Source organism: Thalassophryne amazonica, chromosome 7, assembly GCF_902500255.1.
Source record: "Thalassophryne amazonica chromosome 7, fThaAma1.1, whole genome shotgun sequence".
Classification (NCBI taxonomy): domain Eukaryota; kingdom Metazoa; phylum Chordata; class Actinopteri; order Batrachoidiformes; family Batrachoididae; genus Thalassophryne; species Thalassophryne amazonica.
Window position 1 is genome coordinate 98,155,759 of NC_047109.1, and position 19,459 is coordinate 98,175,217.

Consider the following 19,459-nt stretch of genomic DNA (forward strand, 5'->3'; position numbering starts at 1 on the left):
CTAAAACAGTAACCGTTACTGACTGCCACAATTTTTTTTCTTGATTTCTTATAGTGTTTCTTAAAGCCAGAAAGTTGCCATTTGAAATGACTTTAGTTTTGTGTCATGTCTGTGATCTGCTTTTTTTTTTCTACAAAATTAAACACCTGAATGAACATCCTCCGAGGCCGGTGATTCCATAATTTTTGCCAGGGGTTGTATATAAAACCTGTGCCAAATCAATATGCAGATCCATATCTGGCGACCTAGATCGTAAAGGGAGATGCAAAAAGAACTTAAGTGAGAAAACAAACCAAAAATACAGCAGTTAAAAATGGCCAATTTTTGTTTTCATTGTATCAACAGTGCAATAATGTTCATTATTACTGCAATTATTATTATTACTAATTTCGGATCTTACATTTAATTATTTTAGAGTGCTGCGTTTCTTTTGACGTTGCTTGTTTCTTTTCACATGATCTGGCAACAACGTGAGTCGGCGGCGTAGCCGCGGGTCTCTCTTGCTGGATGCTGCCGAGGAGTTTTACGGCTTATAAATTCAAACAGATCGCCACCATTTCTTATTATCCTCCTTGTTTCGATGCGCACGAGCCGTCATGTTGCCGTGGTGCTGCTCCAAACCCGGAGGGAACAGCAGAGGAGCTAAGAGGAGCTCCATAGCCAAGCTCCTCCTCGGCGTGTTTGTGGTGTATTCGCTCCACACCTGCTGGCTCCTGCACGGCTTCCTCAGCACCAAACCCTGCGACGGAGGTAGAGGAGAACTCTGCATCGCCTCCTACCTCTCAGCCAGACCCAGACTGCAGGTCAGTCCGCTCAGCCTCGGAGTCCTTCAGAACCGGTTTATCTGTGGTTTGATTCTGCAGCTCACGGCGAAACCTGCAGTAGGGGAGACCGGGACAGCTGCAACAGAATTTCACTTCAACCATTCGAGATTTGGTTCAGTTGTCTCTGTAAAGACAAATTGAAGCTTTCATGTAGATTTTTATTTATAAAGTCTTCCGTGCGTCCATCGTATTCAAATATAGCACCATTCATCAATTTTAAAAAATAACTAGCTAAATTTACATGAAGGATTTCCTCACAACACCAGTTAAGCGTCACAGGAGCCTATCCCAGCAGTCATAGGGCATGAGGTGAGGTACACCCTGGACAGGATACCAGTCTGTTGCAGGGTCACATGTAGACAAACAAACACATTCACACCCGCACACACACCTACAGACAATTTCAAGTTTACTGCATGTCTTTGGATGTGGGAGGAAGCTGGAGCACCTGGAGGGAACCCACGCAAACACAAGAGAGAACGTGCAAACTCCACCACAGTAAGGCCACAGGTGGGAAACAAACCCACAACCTTCTTGCTGTGAGGCAACAGTGCTAACCACTAAGGCACTGTGCTGCCCACAGCTAAATCATTCTGGTAAACAAACAACAAAAAGTGTGAGGGTTTTCTTAAAGTAGAAGAAAACGTGTGTAGATGATTTTAATGTGGTTCCTGCTGGAGAAAATTTCTGCACTTTTATTCGTGATGTATCCAGAGGTAAAGATTCCTGTGATCACTACAAATATACGAGGTCTGTCAATAAAGTATAGGTCCTTTTTATTTTTTTCAAAAACTATATGGATTTCATTCATATGTTTTACGTCAGACATGCTTGAACCCTCGTGCACATGCGTGAGTTTTTCCACGCCTGTCGGTGACGTCATTCGCCTGTGAGCACTCCTTGTGGGAGGAGTCGTCCAGCCCCTCGTCGGAATTCCTTTGTCTGAGAAGTTGCTGAGAGACTGGCGCTTTGTTTGATCAAAATTTTTTCTAAACCTGTGAGACACATCGAAGTGGACACGGTTCGAAAAATTAAGCTGGTTTTCGGTGAAAACTTTAACGGCTGATGAGAGATTTTGAGGTGATACTGTCGCTTTAAGGACTTCCCACGGAGTGAGACGTCGTGCAGCGCTCCCAGGCGCCGTCGTCAGCCTGTTTCGAGCTGAAAACCTCCACATTTCAGGCTCTATTGATCCAGGACATCGTGAGAGAACAGAGAAGTTTCAGAAGAAGTCGGTTTCAGCATTTTATCCGGATATTCCACTGTTAAAGGAGATTTTTTTAATGAAAGACGTGCGGGCGGATTGCAGCGTCAGCTCGCAGCCGCCGCGACGCTCCACCACAGGAAAAACACCTCCGCTGGAAGCCTTAAGGACAAGTTGGAACATGTCCAGCTGTTAAACAATTTCTCATATACTCACTCCACTGAAAGCCATCAAAATCCGCCTGGATTTTACAAATGGTTGTCAACACGGAGGTGTTTTTCCTGTGCCGCCGCACTGCGCTGGCTGCATCCCGACGCGCGGACCCGTCTGAGAGCGCTGCACAACGTCTCGCACCGTGGGAAGTCCTTAAAGCAACAGTATCACCTCAAAATCTCTCATCAGCCGTTAAAATTTTCACCGAAAACCAGCTTAATTTTTTGAACCGTGTCCACTTCGATGTGTCTCACAGGTTTAGAAAAAATTTTGATCAAACAAAGCGCCAGTCTCTCAGCAACTTCTCAGACAAAGGAATTCCGACGAGGGGCTGGACGACTCCTCCCACAAGGAGTGCTCACAGGCGAATGACGTCACCGACAGGCGTGGAAAAACTCACGCATGCGCACGAGGGTTCAAGCATGTCTGACGTAAAAACATATGAATGAAATCCATATAGTTTTTGAAAAAAATAAAAAGGACCTATACTTTATTGACAGCCCTCGAATGTGAGCAAGAAACCTAAAGAACAACAAATTTGATGTATGGGAAGAAGTGATTTGAATTTGTTTGGGATCAGCCAATCGAGGTCAGAGGTCAAGGTCAAATTTGTAACTTTTTCTCTATACCAGAGCCTTTGAAATGGGGGTGTGGCCTGGCTGTGCTCTCTGAGCAGGAACTAATCTGTTGCTGGATACAGTGTCACTGCTTTTACAAAACACACGTGTGTTCTTCAAATGAGAAAAATAAAAAATTGTAATTATTTTTATTTTTCATTCAACCTTTAATATTGTTATATTGAGTAGTTGTTTCAGGAATGCACTTCTCTCAGCAGAGGAAGCCCAAATGATGAATGTATGAATTGAATTAATTATTTTGTTAAGATTGTTTAAATTTATTAGAAACTATCATCTCTTGCAGCTGAGCGTGTTCACCTGCCTCGTGCCAGATGACAGCGAGCTCCGTCTGGCTTTGAAAATCGAACCTTTCAATCCGCATTCTACATTTTCCAGGTTGGTTTGCTGTAGTGATCTCGTTTTGTTTTATTCATCATAAATGATGCAGTTCATCACACTTATCACACAGCAAAAAGCTGTGTTAAAACAATAAACAATTTAAAATCATCAAAATAATTTCAACATTATAGAGAGTAATTTAATAGTTTGGATTTAAAATAGTAATATTTTTGCATACTATATAGTACGTGTATTCAGATGTTTTTTCTGCCTTTTGTCCGTCAGGTTAGCTGTGTATTTTTGGACTTTCTCTCTCTCTCTCTCCATAGGCAGGTGAATGTCTCTCTGCCAGAGGCCACTCAAGCTAACGGCAGCCTGTACGCGGTTGTGTATGTTCACAAATCCGGCGTGTCGCCTTTGGAAGACGGTAAAGAATCCCACTCTGCAGCTCAGCTCACTGCTTACATCATCCCAAAGGTAAAAACCGTCCTGACCAGCTTTTGCAGAAGGTTGTGATCAAACTCCACAGTCACACTAAGTTCTAAATCAGTGGTGTGCAAAGAGTTCCAGAAAGGGCCAAGAGGGTGCACCCTCTTGGCCCTTTCTGGAACTCTTTGCACACCACTGATCTAAATCAATCACTGCGTTAGCTCTGAACAACACAGTTAAGAGTATAAAATGGTGTAAATGGGTTCTTTTGTGGTTCCATCAGAGGTCTGGCGTCAGATCAGACGCTCCCATGTCCCACTGGAAAGCACACCTGTCAATCACTGTGATGGCCGAGGACTTCGCCTTCAACAAGGCGAGGCTTCCCAGCGACGTGCGGCGCCACATGAAGCTGTAAGTGTCACGTCGTGAAGGCCGCGCTGGATTCCAGTGTGTGAACTGTCGGTGCAGGATGTTGAGGTTGTGTTTGCCACAGAGAAGAATGTTTGAGAGGTGGATCCAGAATCTTTGTTTTTTATATATTTTAAAGCCTCCCATTCATTTTTCATGTTATTGTACTTTCTGCCCCAGCTGATGCTTCACCTCAGTGAAAAACAGATGAACTGGGAGTGTTGGGCCTCGGGGGAGGTATGAGAGTTATCAGTGACCTCTACTCTTTTAACTAATTATCTCTGTGTCTCTCCGTGAAGTTCTCAGGAGGGCAACCAGATTATCTACCTTCCTCTACTTTTGGTTGATGAGCTGAGCTTCAGGGTCAGAGATCTCATGGTAGGACACTGAAATATCTCATTACCACTGATTGAATATTTATGACAGGCTCACAAAGGACAGTGTCTCCATCCACAGGAGATCAGCAGCAGCACCGATCAGCTCCCTCTGAACATCTCCTATCAGGGAATCTCCTTAAGGAGGTTCAGGTTCTGGATCCATCTGCAGGATGTGGTGTTTTCCCTACGACAGTTTGGTGAGTAAATGGAACATCTTGGAGGTGGTTTTTAGGTGTTTTTACAGCAAGACAGATTCTCCTTTTTGCAGCATTTTCGAGGATTTTATTTTGTTGTATTGAATCCTATACAATCCCCGAGGCCCATTGCTGCCCTTGCAAATACACTTGCACACTGAGTTACAAACAGTGTGCACCTGTCAAATGCACAAAATAGCACATGTTGTCAATTGAGCACATTAGCCTTTATGGATTTGGGGTTTGTCCACTTGAGCGTGCAAAATTCTAGGAGGCAGCATGCAACTACGTGATGTTTGAACACACAACATGATTTGTCAAGGTCAAAAAGAAATTTATCAGGTGCTGATCGTGTCTGTATTTTGTGAGTTTGAAACGTGCTTGATAGAATGCTGCTCCAGCAGAGAGGCCACACAGGTAAAAAAAAAAAAAAAAACTAACAGAAAACCTTCATTATAAATGTCAGGCATACTTAACTTTATTTTGTGCTTGCCTCCATGCACAACAGGTGGAAGACACACAGATGCATATATCTGTGTGGGATATCATGGCTGTGCACACAGGACGCTAAGAGCATGAACACGCACATGTGCTGGCTATGACAACAAACAAAATCATCTCCTATTTCAGACATTTAATTAATATTCTGTCTATGGTATTTCAGCAATCTGGTGAAAACAGAGTTGGAAGAGGTTATGTTTTCAGCCCTGTTTGTTTGTGAACAGCCTGGAGCCCATGATTTTTCATATATCATGAAATGTTTCACTAAAGATTCATATCCTCATAGATAAGAACCGATTAAGTTTTCTAGGTTAAAGGTCAAAGTCAGGAAAAATCTTGAAAAATTGGAAAATCCCTATTCTTTAACATTGAATGAATTTTCAGAAATTGATAACTGTCAAAAAAGATCAAATTTCTTTCATATTTGAGGGTGTTATGTAGGATAGTATTCTTTATCGACTGACAAAGTTTGATCCGGATCTAATCCGGATTACAATTTTTGTGGCCATTTAAATTTAACATTGAAAACCCAAATTTAATGAATATTTTTGATTATATCTTAATCAAACATGCCCCAATCACTCTCATATTTGAAAGTGAGGTGCAGACTGGCACTCACTATCACCTGATAAAGTTTGATCCAGATCTGATCCAGATTGTAGATTTTGTGGATATTTGAATTTAATATTGAAAAGCCCATTTGTTGTACATTTTGCATTGTATCTCAATCAAAAGTGCCTCAATCACTGTCATTTATCTGTTAAGGATTCACCTACACCACCAGAATTGGATGGCGGTTACAATTTTATGCCTGTTTGTCTGTGTTCCAGTTGTCAGTCAGAAACCAAGTGCCAAAAAGCAATGACAAATTGTGCATAGCAGAGATAACCAATGATCTGTGAAAACTGTCTGAAAAATAATTCAGAAACCAAAAAAGGTGGAAAAAAAATCCTGACAGCACCACAAAAAACTTTGATTCAAGTGCATGAACTAAATTCATACTCCTGACATTTGATCACATCTAATTAATCTAATCACATAAAAGGAAAGGAGTATTGCAGTAAATGGTGTCAAATTATGGAACAATCTTAATAAAGAAATTAAAGAATTAAGGTCACTTAAATTATTTAAAAAACATATTAAATTAGATGTATTAAGTAAGTATGAAACTATGAAGTAAGTCAGTGGGCTGCAAGAAAGTCAAAAAAAAAAAAAAAGTAAACTGTTAATGTTTGGAGTGTCTTAAGTTTAAATATAACCTGTCAGTGATGTAATCTATTAATTAATGGTCATAATTATGAAATGGGTCAGTGGTATGTGACAAGTTAAAGAAATGCAATCTGTTAAATAATGTTGACTATGATGCTGTATATTGAAAGATTGTATTGTTAAAAGGGGCAGAAATCATAAGACTTGTTCTTCTTTCTGCTCCTTTTCATTCTGGTATTGTGGTGCTTTTGTTTTTTGCTTTTCTGTTTTTCTTTTAAATGAATGAAATAAATATTAAAAAGAAAAGAAAGAAAGAATTAAGCTTGTGCAAAGCCGCTTCAAACAGGACTTTGACCTTGAAAATTTTTTCCAAGGTAAAAATTTGTCTTGTCTAAGGACATGTGAATTAATTTTACATTACTTATAAGACTATTTCTATTATGAACATTTCCAGTGCCCCAATTTCTTCCTTGCAGCTGCATTTCTTTGCAGATTGCATTAGTCAGCACTTGCATTAAAGGGGTCATACTTTGCAAATTTGTTTTTTATAATCTAAACATGGGTGAGGCATCATATTATTCATCCTCATAGTATCATGCCTGAGTCCAGATGTATGCATGTGGAAATGTACCCACTGCAAACATAAGCAGTGGCAGTTTAGCCCAAGGCTTTGGAAATGAGAGAAACTGACAAACCTTCTTGTAATGGCCCTCTCACACAGAAGACATGTGCATGGCTTCTTAGTGGCCACGACTGACGTGCTATACTTGCAAGTGTGTGCGCGTCACCTGCTGCTTCCTGTCCAGCGTTTTATCAACTTTGTCTCTGTTTTCCTTTTATTTTTATCATGGATTTGGAGTTTCTGAACAACCTGGTGGTTTTCAGCTTGTCACAGAGGCATAAGGGGCGACTGTAAGACATGTGCATTTGACTGGCGGGTGTTTTGAACATGACCAAAACAATTGTCACACCTTGGCAAGTGCTGGCAACCATGTGGCGTTGTGTAACGTGTTTGTTGCAGGTAGCGGCGACCGTTACATGAGCCTCTAAAGGTCACCAGCACACTGTGTGTGAGAGTAGTAATTTCCATCATCTATCCAGTAGCCATATCTGTGGTATCTACTACGATAAGCAACAGCTTCGGGTTGTCATGTCTCAATGTTCTTGAAATGGACCAATATCTCCACCTGGTGGCCATTTAACAATAATGCAGCTAAATTGGAATTTCACCAAGAGCTCCAGTATTACATGTTTTTTTTTTTTGTTGTTAATTTGATACATCAAAGTTAACCAATGTCTAATCAGTTCATCCTTGTTATATGCCTTTTTAATTGGTGCGTTAGAAGACGATAGCATTTCTTGTTGTTGAGCAAACTGGATGAGATATGTTAATTTTAAAGGGTACAGACCAAGGCTTTTCTATGTCCTTGGAAAAATTTTGGCCTGAAATGATTTTCCAGCTTGCTCTGCGAGACAGCCACTGAATCAAATTGTTCTCCATCAGACATGCTTATTATCTGTATGGGAGAGGGCCGTACACATACCCCCGTCTCTCTCAAGGGACAAGGGGCGTGGCCAGCAGCGCTCTCCTTTCTATTTAAAGCAACAGGCAAGAAACGGGTTGTTTCCATGGTTCTCTTTTCAATGTGTAATTCTTAATGTGGTTCTTTGTTCCTCTTTAGAATATAACCAGGAGATTAAATGTGTGTTTTGTTGTGTGCTCAGGCTTCACAGAGGAGCACATTGACCAAATTAAAGAGACTCTGCTGGACTCTAACCTCTACATACTTATGCTGAATGCTCTCATCACTGTGCTGCAGGTGAGATGATACATCATCACCTGGTACACACTCTCTACTGACTGTTATGTGCTGAGTGTCGGTTCTTTTATGCAGCATCACAGGATGTCCTGCAGCTAGAATTACAGTCAAAACATATTATAATATACTTATAATATACAGTGGGAGAAAATAAAACCAACAAAGAAAAATGTGTCTGATCTGCTGCAGCTTGTCTGTGAATTCCTGGCTCTTAAAAATGACATCAGCTCATGGAGAAAAAAGAAGAGCATGGCAGGAATGTCCAGGAAGTCAGGTGAGAAAAAAAACTTTATGTAACTTAAAAAAAAAAATCCACTTTAACTATGAAGATTGACACACAGAAGCAGCCCAGTGCACAACAATCATGTTTAACTTATAATTTTACTTTCTTCTTGTAGTACTGTGGCGCAGCCTGTGCACTTTGTTTATCTTTTTGCATCTGCTGGAGGAGACCAGCCTCCTGGTGCTGCTCCCCGTCGGGCTGGCGGGGTGCGTCGAGGTACTGAACACGATGAACAGAGCCACGCCGTTTGTTTACTGACCTGGTTTTACTCAATGAGCTGTCGTCCCGCCAGGTGTGGAAGGTGTTTAAAGTATTTAAAATTCAGATGCAGCCCAAAAACAGCAAGACCGTCCTGCATGTGAGTAGACACGCCGCACACGTACAGCGCCCCCTTCAGCTTTTTCACATTTCAATGTGTCAAAAAACCCCAAAAAACTTTATATTACATTTTATAAAATGATGCCATTTTAAACTCATAGTGAAAACAAATGTCTACAATGTGACAAAAATTAAATAAAAATATCAAAGCCAACACAGTGGTCTAAATCATCACTTTTATAGCCAGTCAGGGGATGGACACATGAACATTTCCAGGTCACTAAGTCTTGGACTTCATTAATGTCAATGTCTCAGAAATACAAACAGCAATACAAACTGTGTGGTGAATCTGTCTGGAGTAACCGGTTCTCAAAAACTGAGTGACTCTGCAAAAAGGAGACTTGTGAAGGAAGACACCAAGTCAAGTCTGGGAGCATGTGCTGGTGTGTCGTATCACTGGATCCACGACATCATGGAACTGCCTTGGGTGCTGGATGGCAACCACCCAGGCAGACAACTAGTCCATCCCCAAGACACCCAAAGACAAATTACACTGGTCAAGGAAATCTGAGCTCAGATTTGGATTCAGCACCCAAAAATTACCCTAAATCAGTTCTCAAAGTCCATGTCCACAATAATTTTTTTTTTTTTTGACCAGTGTTACAGGCTTCTGTGTCTATGATGAGATACTATGAATTGTCAAAAATTTTGTCTCTTGCATCATCATGAAGCTGTGATTTTCTTAAAAGATGTGACATTTCAGCCAGTTTTCCAGAAGGCACACGTGAGACTCGAGCCTACATTTGACCAGCTTTCTTGAAATGTTCTTGGAACTGTCCCCAACTTGTGTAAAGAAAACTGCTATCAAAGTTCTGATTTTGTTGTTATATTAATGAGGGCACATATTTATGTACACCATTGATTTGTCTTTGATACTTTTATTTAATTTATGAGTACATCATGCTGTAGAGCTTTTTTTTTTATTGTGAGCTTAGACACAATTTTATCAATTTTAATATGAAGCCTATTTTTTTTTTTTTTAATTGATGTTATTAAAAATTGTACTAGTAAATGTTTAAAAGCTAGGGGCGTACCAACATTTTTGCAGCACTGCACAGGAAAACGTCTGAAGCGGTCACAGATATTTGAGGAATGATTGTGGTTTGTGTCATTGAAAAAGGTGAACATGTTAAATAGACTTTGATAACTTTTCTTTTGTTGCATGCAGGGAAACAAACTGGACGATGATGAAAGAAAGACGGTGGAGTACGACACACAGGTACGACCTCTCTAAATGTTTCTGATGTGCTGTGCTCTAATTTTCTAAATGCTTATTTTCTGCTCCAGGCTTCCAGATATGTATCCTACTTGGTCTATCCTCTGTGCATCAGTGGAGTTATTTTCTCTCTAGCCTACTTACGCCAAAAGAGGTGAGCCGGATCTTTCTGCTGCAGCACATTACTGAGTGTGTGTGTGCAGCGACGTCACATTTGTGCAGACAAACTGCAAAAGTACAAAACATTTCTGGATCTGACTGCTGCACAGACACCATCAAACATCCATGTTTTGTATTGACAGTTATTATTCCTGGATGATCAACAGCCTGGTGACTGGTGAGTTGAATTGCATCCATTATCCTTCAATGTAGACGTAGCATGACTCCACAGACCAGTCCTCCAAAATGTCCACAACAGCCTGTTTGTGTTTCTGCAGCTGTAATGCAGGATTTCATTTAGAACAGACTTGTACAGGCTTAATTTTTAACTTATCTGCAAAATGTAAGTTTCCACATCATCTCATGGAGCAATTTGCCAAAAAACTGATGCATTACCACGGCAATGACCAAAAACAGAGTCTACAACTCATATGTCAGTAAACAGTAGGAGTGGAGAGCAGATTTAAGCCATAAATTACTCAGATACACCAATTTTCGATTGCCTTCAGTTAAACATTTGACCAGAAATGTTTGCTGGATTTTCCCAGTCGGCATTGGGACATCCCAGGAGTATGAAGGATGCGACCTTACATCCACAGTACAGAATCAAATAAGCAGATAGATGTACAGTGAGGAAAATAAGTATTTGAACACCCTGCGGTTTTGCAAGTTCTCCCACTTAAAAATCATGGAAGGGTCTGAAATTTTCATCTTAGGTGCATGTCCACTGTGAGAGACAATCTTAAAAATCTGGAAATCACAATGTATGATTTTTTTTATTTATTTATTTGTATGTTACTGCTGCAAATAAGTATTTGAACACCTACCAACCAGCAAGAATTCTGGCTCACACAGACCTGTTAATTTTTCTTTAAGAAGCCCTCTTATTCTGCACTCTTTACCTGTATTAATTGCACCTGTTTGAACTTGTTACCTGTATAAAAGACACCTATTCACACACTCAATCAGTCACACTCCAACCAACCACTCCACCATAGTCAAGACCAAAGAGCTGTCTAAGGACACCAGGGACAAAACTGTAGACCTGCACAAGGCTGGGATGGACTACAGGACAACAGGCAAGCAGCTTGGTAGAAGACAACAACTGTTATGATTATTTATTAGAAAGTGGAAGAAACACAAGATGACTGTCAGTCTCCCTCGGTCTGGGATTCCATGCAAGCTCTGACTTTGTGGGGTAAGGATGATTCTGAGAAAGCTCAGAACTACACAGGAGGACCTGGTCAATGACTTGAAGAGATCTGGGACCACAGTCACAAAGATTACATTAGTAACACATGATGCTGTCATGGTTTAAAATCCTGCAGGGCAACAAGGTCCCCCTGCTCAAGCCAGCACATGTCCAGGCCCATTTGAAGTTCACCAGTGACCATCTGGATGATCCAGAGGAGGCATGGGCGAAGGTCATGTGGTCAGATGAGACCAGAATAGAGCTTTTTGGAATCAACTCCACTTAACATGTTTAGAGAATGAGAACAACCCCAAGAAAACCATCCCAACCGTGACGCATGGAGGTGGAAACATCATACTCTGGGGGTGCTATAATGCAAAGGGGACAGGACAACTGCACCGTATTGAAGGGAGGATGGATGGAGTCATGTATTGCGAGATTTTGGCAAACAACCTCCTTCCCTCAGTAAGAGCATTGAAGATGGGTCATGGCTGGGTCTTCCAGCATGACAATGACCCCAAACACACAGCCAGGGCAACTAAGGAGGAGCTCCGTAAGAAGCATTTCAAGGTCCTGGAGTGGCCTGGCCAGTCTCCAGACCTGAACTCAAGAGAAAATCTTTGGAGGGAGCTGAAACTCCAAACCTGAAAGATCTAGAGAATATCTGTATGGAGGAGTGGACCAAAATAAGGTTGGATTGTTAGACATCTCCAATGCCAGGGTTCTTGTGACTTATTCTCCAGTCAGCGGTGAGCCACCAAATGTTCACGAGATCTTAAAGACCGTGAAACAGCTGAAGGCAAGGAAAGCTCCAGGGATCTGCGAGTAGTGATGCCGTTATCACGTCATTGCAAGAAATCTTTGTTTCAGTCTGGGAGACCGATATCACACCTATTAACTGAAAGAAAGGACTTGTCCCACTTTGGAAAGGAAAGATGAACATTGCAACAACTATAAGGAGATTACACTCCTCTCTGTGTGGGGAAAGGTGCTTCTAAGGATTTCTCTTAGTGGGATTTAGTACCAGTTACTTGCTGCTCGGTGTCCGGAGCGGTCAGTCTTCATGCCCAAGAGGTCAAGCATCGACCCCGTCCTAATAATTATTGAATGCGTGTGAATATGGGCAGGTCTATGTTCATTTCCCCAATGAGTCTGAGATGACTGTGCTGCTCTGTGTGACATCCTGAGAATTTGTGGATCCCCAAGAAGGATGATGCTGTGACCTTTGAAGAATCAGTGGATACCCTGATCCCAGCACTTGAGAAGCTGAGCAAGGAAGCAAGCTGTCTGGATTTGTGATTAGCCTGGATCAAGACTAAGATCCAGGCTTTAAATGACTTAATGGGCTTTGTCATCAGAAGTGTATCTGTATGCAGCAAAACTGTTGAACTTGATGAGGCATTCGATTATCTTGACGTTCATGTCTCTGGGTTCTCAACCTCTGAGGGTGAGAGATGCCTGGGAAGACCTTATGGACTCAGAAGGCCACTGGACAGAGGTGTTTGGTGATGCTGATGTCTTTGCTGGAAAGTACACATCCAAATTTTTAGGGTCCTGGAGCTTCTCGTCTTACTGAGTGGTTGTGAAACCTGGACACAAGCCAGTGACCTGAGGACTAGATGTACGCAGACTAGATGTTTTTGATGCCAAGTCTCTTCTGAGGATCTTTGGGCATGATTGGAATGATGAGTATAACTTGCATTGTGAGGAAATGTCAGCTATGACATTTTGGGCATATGGGGTGTTTCTCTGTGCATGTAGGTGTTGAGAACCCTGATGGTTGTAGCATCCAACCACTGGATGTGGCAGCTACATGATTGTTTATCTTGTGGAGATGGAATGGTTGTCTGCTGGGGTGGTTGCCATCTAGGACCGACAGCGGTCCTGTGGTGCTGTGAATGTGCCAATGTGTGATACCAGTGCTTACTCCCAGAACTAATCTAGGTTCATGTATTATACATCATACGGACAAAGTGAGGAACCTTGGGGTAATTTTTGTCCTGAGACATCACGAGGACTGCTTTCTTCAATCTGTGAAATATAGCAAAAATTCGTCCCATCTGGTCTATGGCTGATGCTGAGACCCCGATACATGCATTTGTTTCTTCTAGATTGGATTATTGCAATGTTTTATTTTCTGGGTTGCCGCAGTCCAGAATCAGGGGTCTTCAATTGGTTCAAAACGCTGCTGCCAGTCTCTTGACACGAAGCAGAAGGTTTGACCACATTTACTCTCATTTGGCATCTCTTCACTGGCTCCCTGTCTCAGCGAGATCAGATTTTAAGGTCCTGCTCCTGGCCTATAATGTTGTTCACAGACTGGTGCCACCCTTCTTGGGTTATCTACTTAGGCCCTACGTACCGGCCCAGGCTCTGTGTTCACAGGACGCAGCATTGCTTTGTGTCCCCAGGGTGAATAAAAAGTCTGCAGGAAATAGAGCCTTATTCCTATCGTGCCCCGGTCCTGTGGAATGATCTCCCTGTGTTGATGTGGCAGTTGGACTCCGTTTTTGTACGACTTTTATATGATTAACAGATTGCATACTATGCTTTTTATTTACTTATATGCTTTTTATACTACTTATTTTTACCTTTTTTATTATGATTTTAATTTTTTAATCATGTTCTTTAATCCGTGATTTAATTTGTTTTGGTTTTTCATTGTTTAGTTGTTCCTGTGAAGCGCCTTGAGGCGACGTTGTCGTGATTTGGTGCTCTATAAGTTCAATAAATTGAATTCAAATTGAATTGAATTGCACCAAACAGTAATCGAGTGTGTGTCTTCCTCTCAGGAGTTTATGCCTTTGGCTTCCTGTCTATGGCACCACAGCTCTTCATCAACCACAAGGTCTGTCCTGCAGCTGCATCAGCACCTAAATATCTACGATTATACTGTTAATTCAACACAATCACATCAATAAAAAGACCTTTCAACACACTAACCATTTCTACACCTCTTTTCATTCAGTTGAAGTCCGTGGCCCACCTGCAGGGGGCAGCACTGATGTACAGAGTGAGTACAAACATCTCTCCTGGTCAGTTTTTATTTCCCCTCCTTTTTTTTCCTGGGAGTTTTTAAAAATGCAGATCTTCTTATTTTGGAATTGTAACGTAAAAGAATGAGTTTGTGACTCACAACCTTTCTCTCCTCATCAGGGAGTCAACACCCTGATTTCAGATCTGTGCTCCTGTGCCTCCTTTTTCTCCTCCTCCGGATCAATCTCCTCATCTCATCAACTCTCCTGCTTCAGAGATGAGCTGCTTTTCCTCATTTATGTCTGCCAGAGCAGGTTGGACACATTACACAACTTGTACACAACAAAACACATGACTCAGCCAAACCCATTCAACAATTACAGAAAGAAAAAGCAGTTTAAAAGCAAACAACATGTAAAACACCCTTTAAAAGAATTTAATATGGCAACTGTAGTTTCCGAGCTTTTGCCCTTCTATAGTTTGGTAGATGTAATTATCCTGATCATCTCATAGCCATTTGTTTAATTTTAAAATGATTAATTCTATAAATATCAGTAAGACGTTATTAAAAAAAAAATCAGTGACTCTCTACAAATTACATTTTGGTAAAATACTCATTTAAAACTCACATATACACGTGTTTTGAATAAACAGTTCAACAACTCAGAAATTACAATTTAGGTTTAAACCAGCTTGTTAAATGTTTAGAGCTGTTTAAAACAGTTTATCTTAACCTTGTTAAAGCATCTTACCAGCACTAATGTAACCTTTCCTCAATGGAAAAGCTGTAAGATAACAATATTAATGCATGTTGAGGACATTTTACTGTGGGTTTAATATTGTTTAAAGTCAGTGAAAAACAACTTAATAACTGGATTTATCACAAACTGAAGTTTAAACTGGTTTATTCCTCATTTAGAGCTAATGCTAGTTCAGTAACACTTTCTTGTCATAAAACCCATTTATAGCAAACAGAACTGTATAACAAACCTTCCTTGGTGTAAAACCAGTTTTAAAACTATTATCTTATTTCAAACTGATTAACAGTACTTCACGAAACATTTCCACACTTTCTTCAGTGTAAAAAATGAAATCAGTCTAGTTACATTAATGCATGTTTTACAAATTTTTACTGTTGTTTTAAAGCCAGTAAGAGTATGTTAATTTCTGGATTAAAGAAAAAACAAAACTGCAGTTTAAAACAGTTTATCATTTTTCCAACAGTTTAGAACTGAGGAGGTGCAAAACATTCCTAATTTATTTCAAACCTCCAACAGGTGTTACCTCCTCAAAGCCAGACGACGAGATTCTGAGACCCACAATAAGAAGATGAAGACTCAGTGAGGACAGACAGACAGACGCAGGACTGGACGAGTTCCTCTTTTGTTTCACAGATTTTTTTTTCCCTCCTTTGTAGTCTGGCGGAATTGATCAGTCTTTAAGAAGTGAAATGGAGTCACAGAACCCTCAGCAGGTAACAAATTTTGCTTCCGCTTTGCTGTATGGATGGTGGACGTGGTGACGCACAGAATCCACGTGTCCTCCCAGATCCGGTGTGATCTCGCAAAAGAACGTCTTTCGCCTTCTCCCGCCGCACTGGATCCTGTTCAGATCCATGTTGGATTTGGCAGATGCTTTACACCGGGTGCCCTTCTTGGCAGGACTCCAGTTTCACCAGGAGAAGCACACACAGCCCTGGTCTCCCATCCAAGTACTCATTAGGACCTTCCCTGCTTAGCGTCCTAGATCTGCTGGGATCAGGCGTGGCACACAAAGCGGAGCGGCTGCCAACACCGGAACCTCGACTCGCTCATTATTTAACACGTCAGTTCTTTCGAGGCAGTATTAATGTTTCTTTATCAATATATAGTGTTAAAACCTGTAAATACTGAAACATAAAAAGTGCTTTAGAGCACATAGTACACATATGACATTTATACTACAATGTGGACCTCAGGAGTGGCTTTAATCTGCGTGATGTGATGTGAGCACCGAATGTTAAAAAGTTGGAACCTGATCCTAAATAAACTGTAGTGCTTGAACGCTGTGATGGATTCTCAAAACTATCACCTAAAACCACAATAAAGATTCTGGTTCCTAGATTACAGAAAATTGTACTGTACTAGAGGGGTACAGCTCAAAATATAAATCAGCATGGGCTATTTTGGACAAGGCCAAACTATACATTTGTATAATTTGTCAGGATGTTAATCTGGGCCGACACACTGCTTCAGACCTCCTTAAAAAAAAAATAGACAAATGACTAATATCTGGCTACTACTACTACTAACTACTTTCAACCAGGCTGTGATTCATGTAGAAACATCAAAAATCATATTATCTGTAATTTAGACAGAATAAAATCCATAACTATTGTTTACACACATTTGCACTGCAAAAACACAAAATCCTGCCAAGTATATCAGTATAATTTCTAATCAAAAACCTCATCTACCATATTTTCAGGACACCAGAGTATTAGTCACATCTGAAATAAAAATCTGTCATGAAGAAGAAAAAAACAGTCTGTGAGTCACATATATTGATGAAACATGGTGATACTGCTTCATGCAACAAGAAGGCCCACCACCAGAATAACTTCCTGTAAACCCGGCCCCTCCGCTTCATTCACATCGGTGTACAGGCGCAGCGTTCAGGTGTCACTGGTGTAGATGGTGCCTTCTTGTGGCTCGGTTGCTTCAAAATATAAGTCGTAGGAACAGGTAAATAATTAAAAGAAAATTGTGATTTATAGTCTTGTAGTACACTTAATATAAGACACAATCACTTAATACTTAAAATTTCAGTAAAAAGGATTTTTTTTATCTTAAAAATATTAATTGAAAGTATCTTTGAAGCATCTTGTTTTGAGTCATCTGAGATAAAACAAGCATTTTTTTTTTTTTACTCACCATAAGATTTTTTATCGTGTAACTAAATATTAGTAAAACAAATGTCAAAATGAGTTTTCTCTTCAAGATCTTAATTCAAGAAACCTCACTAAGTTACAAGTTACAATGCCTTGTTTTTGTGTGAGTACAACCCCTGGCAAAAATTATGGAATCACCGGCCTCGGAGGATGTTCATTCAGTTGTTTAATTTTGTAGAAAAAAAGCAGATCAGACATGACACAAAACTAAAGTCATTTCAAATGGCAACTTTCTGGCTTTAAGAAACACTATAAGAAATCAGGAAAAAAAATTGTGGCAGACAGTAACGGTTACTTTTTTAGACCAGGCAGAGGGAAAAAAAATATGGACTCACTCAATTCTGAGGAATAAATTATGGAATCACCCTGTAAATTTTCATCCCCAAAACTAACACCTGCATCAAATCACATCTGCTCATTAGTCTGCATCTAAAAAGGAGTGATCACACCTTGGAGAGCTATTGCACCAAGTGGACTAACATGAATCATGGCTCCAATATGAGAGATGTCAATTGAAACAAAGGAGAGGATTATCAAACTCTTAAAAGAGGGTAAATCATCACGCAATGTTGCAAAAGATGTTGGTTGTTCACAGTCAGCTGTGTCTAAACTCTGGACCAAATACAAACAACATGGGAAGGTTGTTAAAGCCAAACATACTGGTAGACCAAGGAAGACATCAAAGCGTCAAGACAGAAAACTTAAAGCAGTATGTCTCAAAAATCCAAAAATGCACAATAAAACAAATGAGGAACGAATGGGAGGAAACTGGAGTCAACGTCTGTGACCGAACTGTAAGAAACCGCCTAAAGGAAATGGGATTTAATACAGAAAAGCTAAACGAAAGCCATCATTAACACCTAAACAGAAAAAAACAAGGTTACAATGGGCTAAGGAAAAGCAATCGTGGACTGTGGATGACTGGATGAAAGTCATATTCAGTGATGAATCTCGAATCTGCATTGGGCAAGGTGATGATGCTGGAACTTTTGTTTGGTGCCGTTCCAGTGAGATTTATGAAGATGACTGCCTGAAGAGAACATGTAAATTTCCACAGTCATTGATGATATGGGGCTGCATGTCAGGTAAAGGCACTGGGGAGATGGCTGTCATTACATCATCAATAAATGCACACGTTTACGTTGATATTTTGGACACTTTTCTTACCCCATCAATTGAAAGGATGTTTGGGGATGATGAAATCATTTTTCAAGATGATAATGCATCTTGCCATAGAGCAAAAACTGTGAAAGCATTCCTTGCAAAAAGACACATAGGGTCAATGTCATGGCCTGCAAATAGTCCGGATCTTAATCCAATTGAAAATCTTTGGTGGAAGTTTAAGAAAATGGTCCATGACAAGGCTCCAACCTGCAAAGCTGATCTGGCAACAGCAATCAGAGAAAGTTGGAGCCAGATTGATGAAGAGTACTGTTTGTCACTCATTAAGTCCATGCCTCAGACTGCAAGCTGTTATAAAAGCCAGAGGTGGTGCAACAAAATACTAGTGATGTGTTGGAGCGTTCTTTTGTTTTTCACGATTCCATAATTTTTTCCTCAGAATTGAGTGATTCCATATTTTTTTTCCTCTGCTTGGTCTAAAAAAAGTAACCGTTACTGACTGCCAATTTTTTTTTTTCTGATTTCTTATAGTGTTTCTTAAAGCCAGAAAGTTGCCATTTGAAATGACTTTAGTTTTGTGTCATGTCTGTGATCTGCTTTTTTTCTACAAAATTAAACAAGTGAATGAACATCCTCCGAGGCCGGTGATTCCATAATTTTTGCCAGGGGTTGTATATGTGAGTACAAATTTGAGAAATATACTTGGCAACATTTTGTGTATTTGCATAGGATATGTGCCATTATCTGGTTCAGATATGGTTAAAAAAGCATGAAGAATTTTAAAATTAGTCAACAACATCTTAAAAGAAATATCTTCATACTGCAGATGGAACAATCAAAATGTGTTTTTTTTAAGTTTTGTTTGGGGAAAACAAAAACTGATATTGAAATCTGAAAACAATAAATGTTATTTATTTGCTTTTTTGACATGCTGGAGACTAAAGGATGAATAAAAATGACAAATGATGGCATTAGAATACTTGTTATTGTGCATTAAAGCTCTGAAGGCATTGTTTGTAATAAAGCTGTGTCATTGGAAGAATATGAGAAGACCATTTGTTATTTAATT

At 40.2% G+C, this 19,459-nt stretch overlaps 1 protein-coding gene across 1 annotated transcript; it reads left to right on the forward strand.

The window, feature by feature from the left end:
• The first annotated feature begins 529 nt into the window (after positions 1-529).
• LOC117514655 (cleft lip and palate transmembrane protein 1-like protein) lies at positions 530-16,821 on the forward strand. The gene is made up of 17 exons (XM_034175221.1): positions 530-803; positions 3,163-3,254; positions 3,527-3,674; positions 3,910-4,037; positions 4,334-4,412; positions 4,491-4,608; positions 8,041-8,135; positions 8,325-8,409; positions 8,534-8,634; positions 8,711-8,776; positions 9,965-10,015; positions 10,084-10,166; positions 10,315-10,349; positions 14,156-14,211; positions 14,332-14,376; positions 14,520-14,653; positions 15,617-16,821. The coding sequence occupies exons 1-17, from the start codon at positions 597-599 to the stop codon at positions 15,681-15,683; spliced, it is 1,590 nt and encodes a 529-aa protein (XP_034031112.1). The 5' UTR covers positions 530-596; the 3' UTR covers positions 15,684-16,821.
• Positions 16,822-19,459: the final 2,638 nt, after the last annotated feature.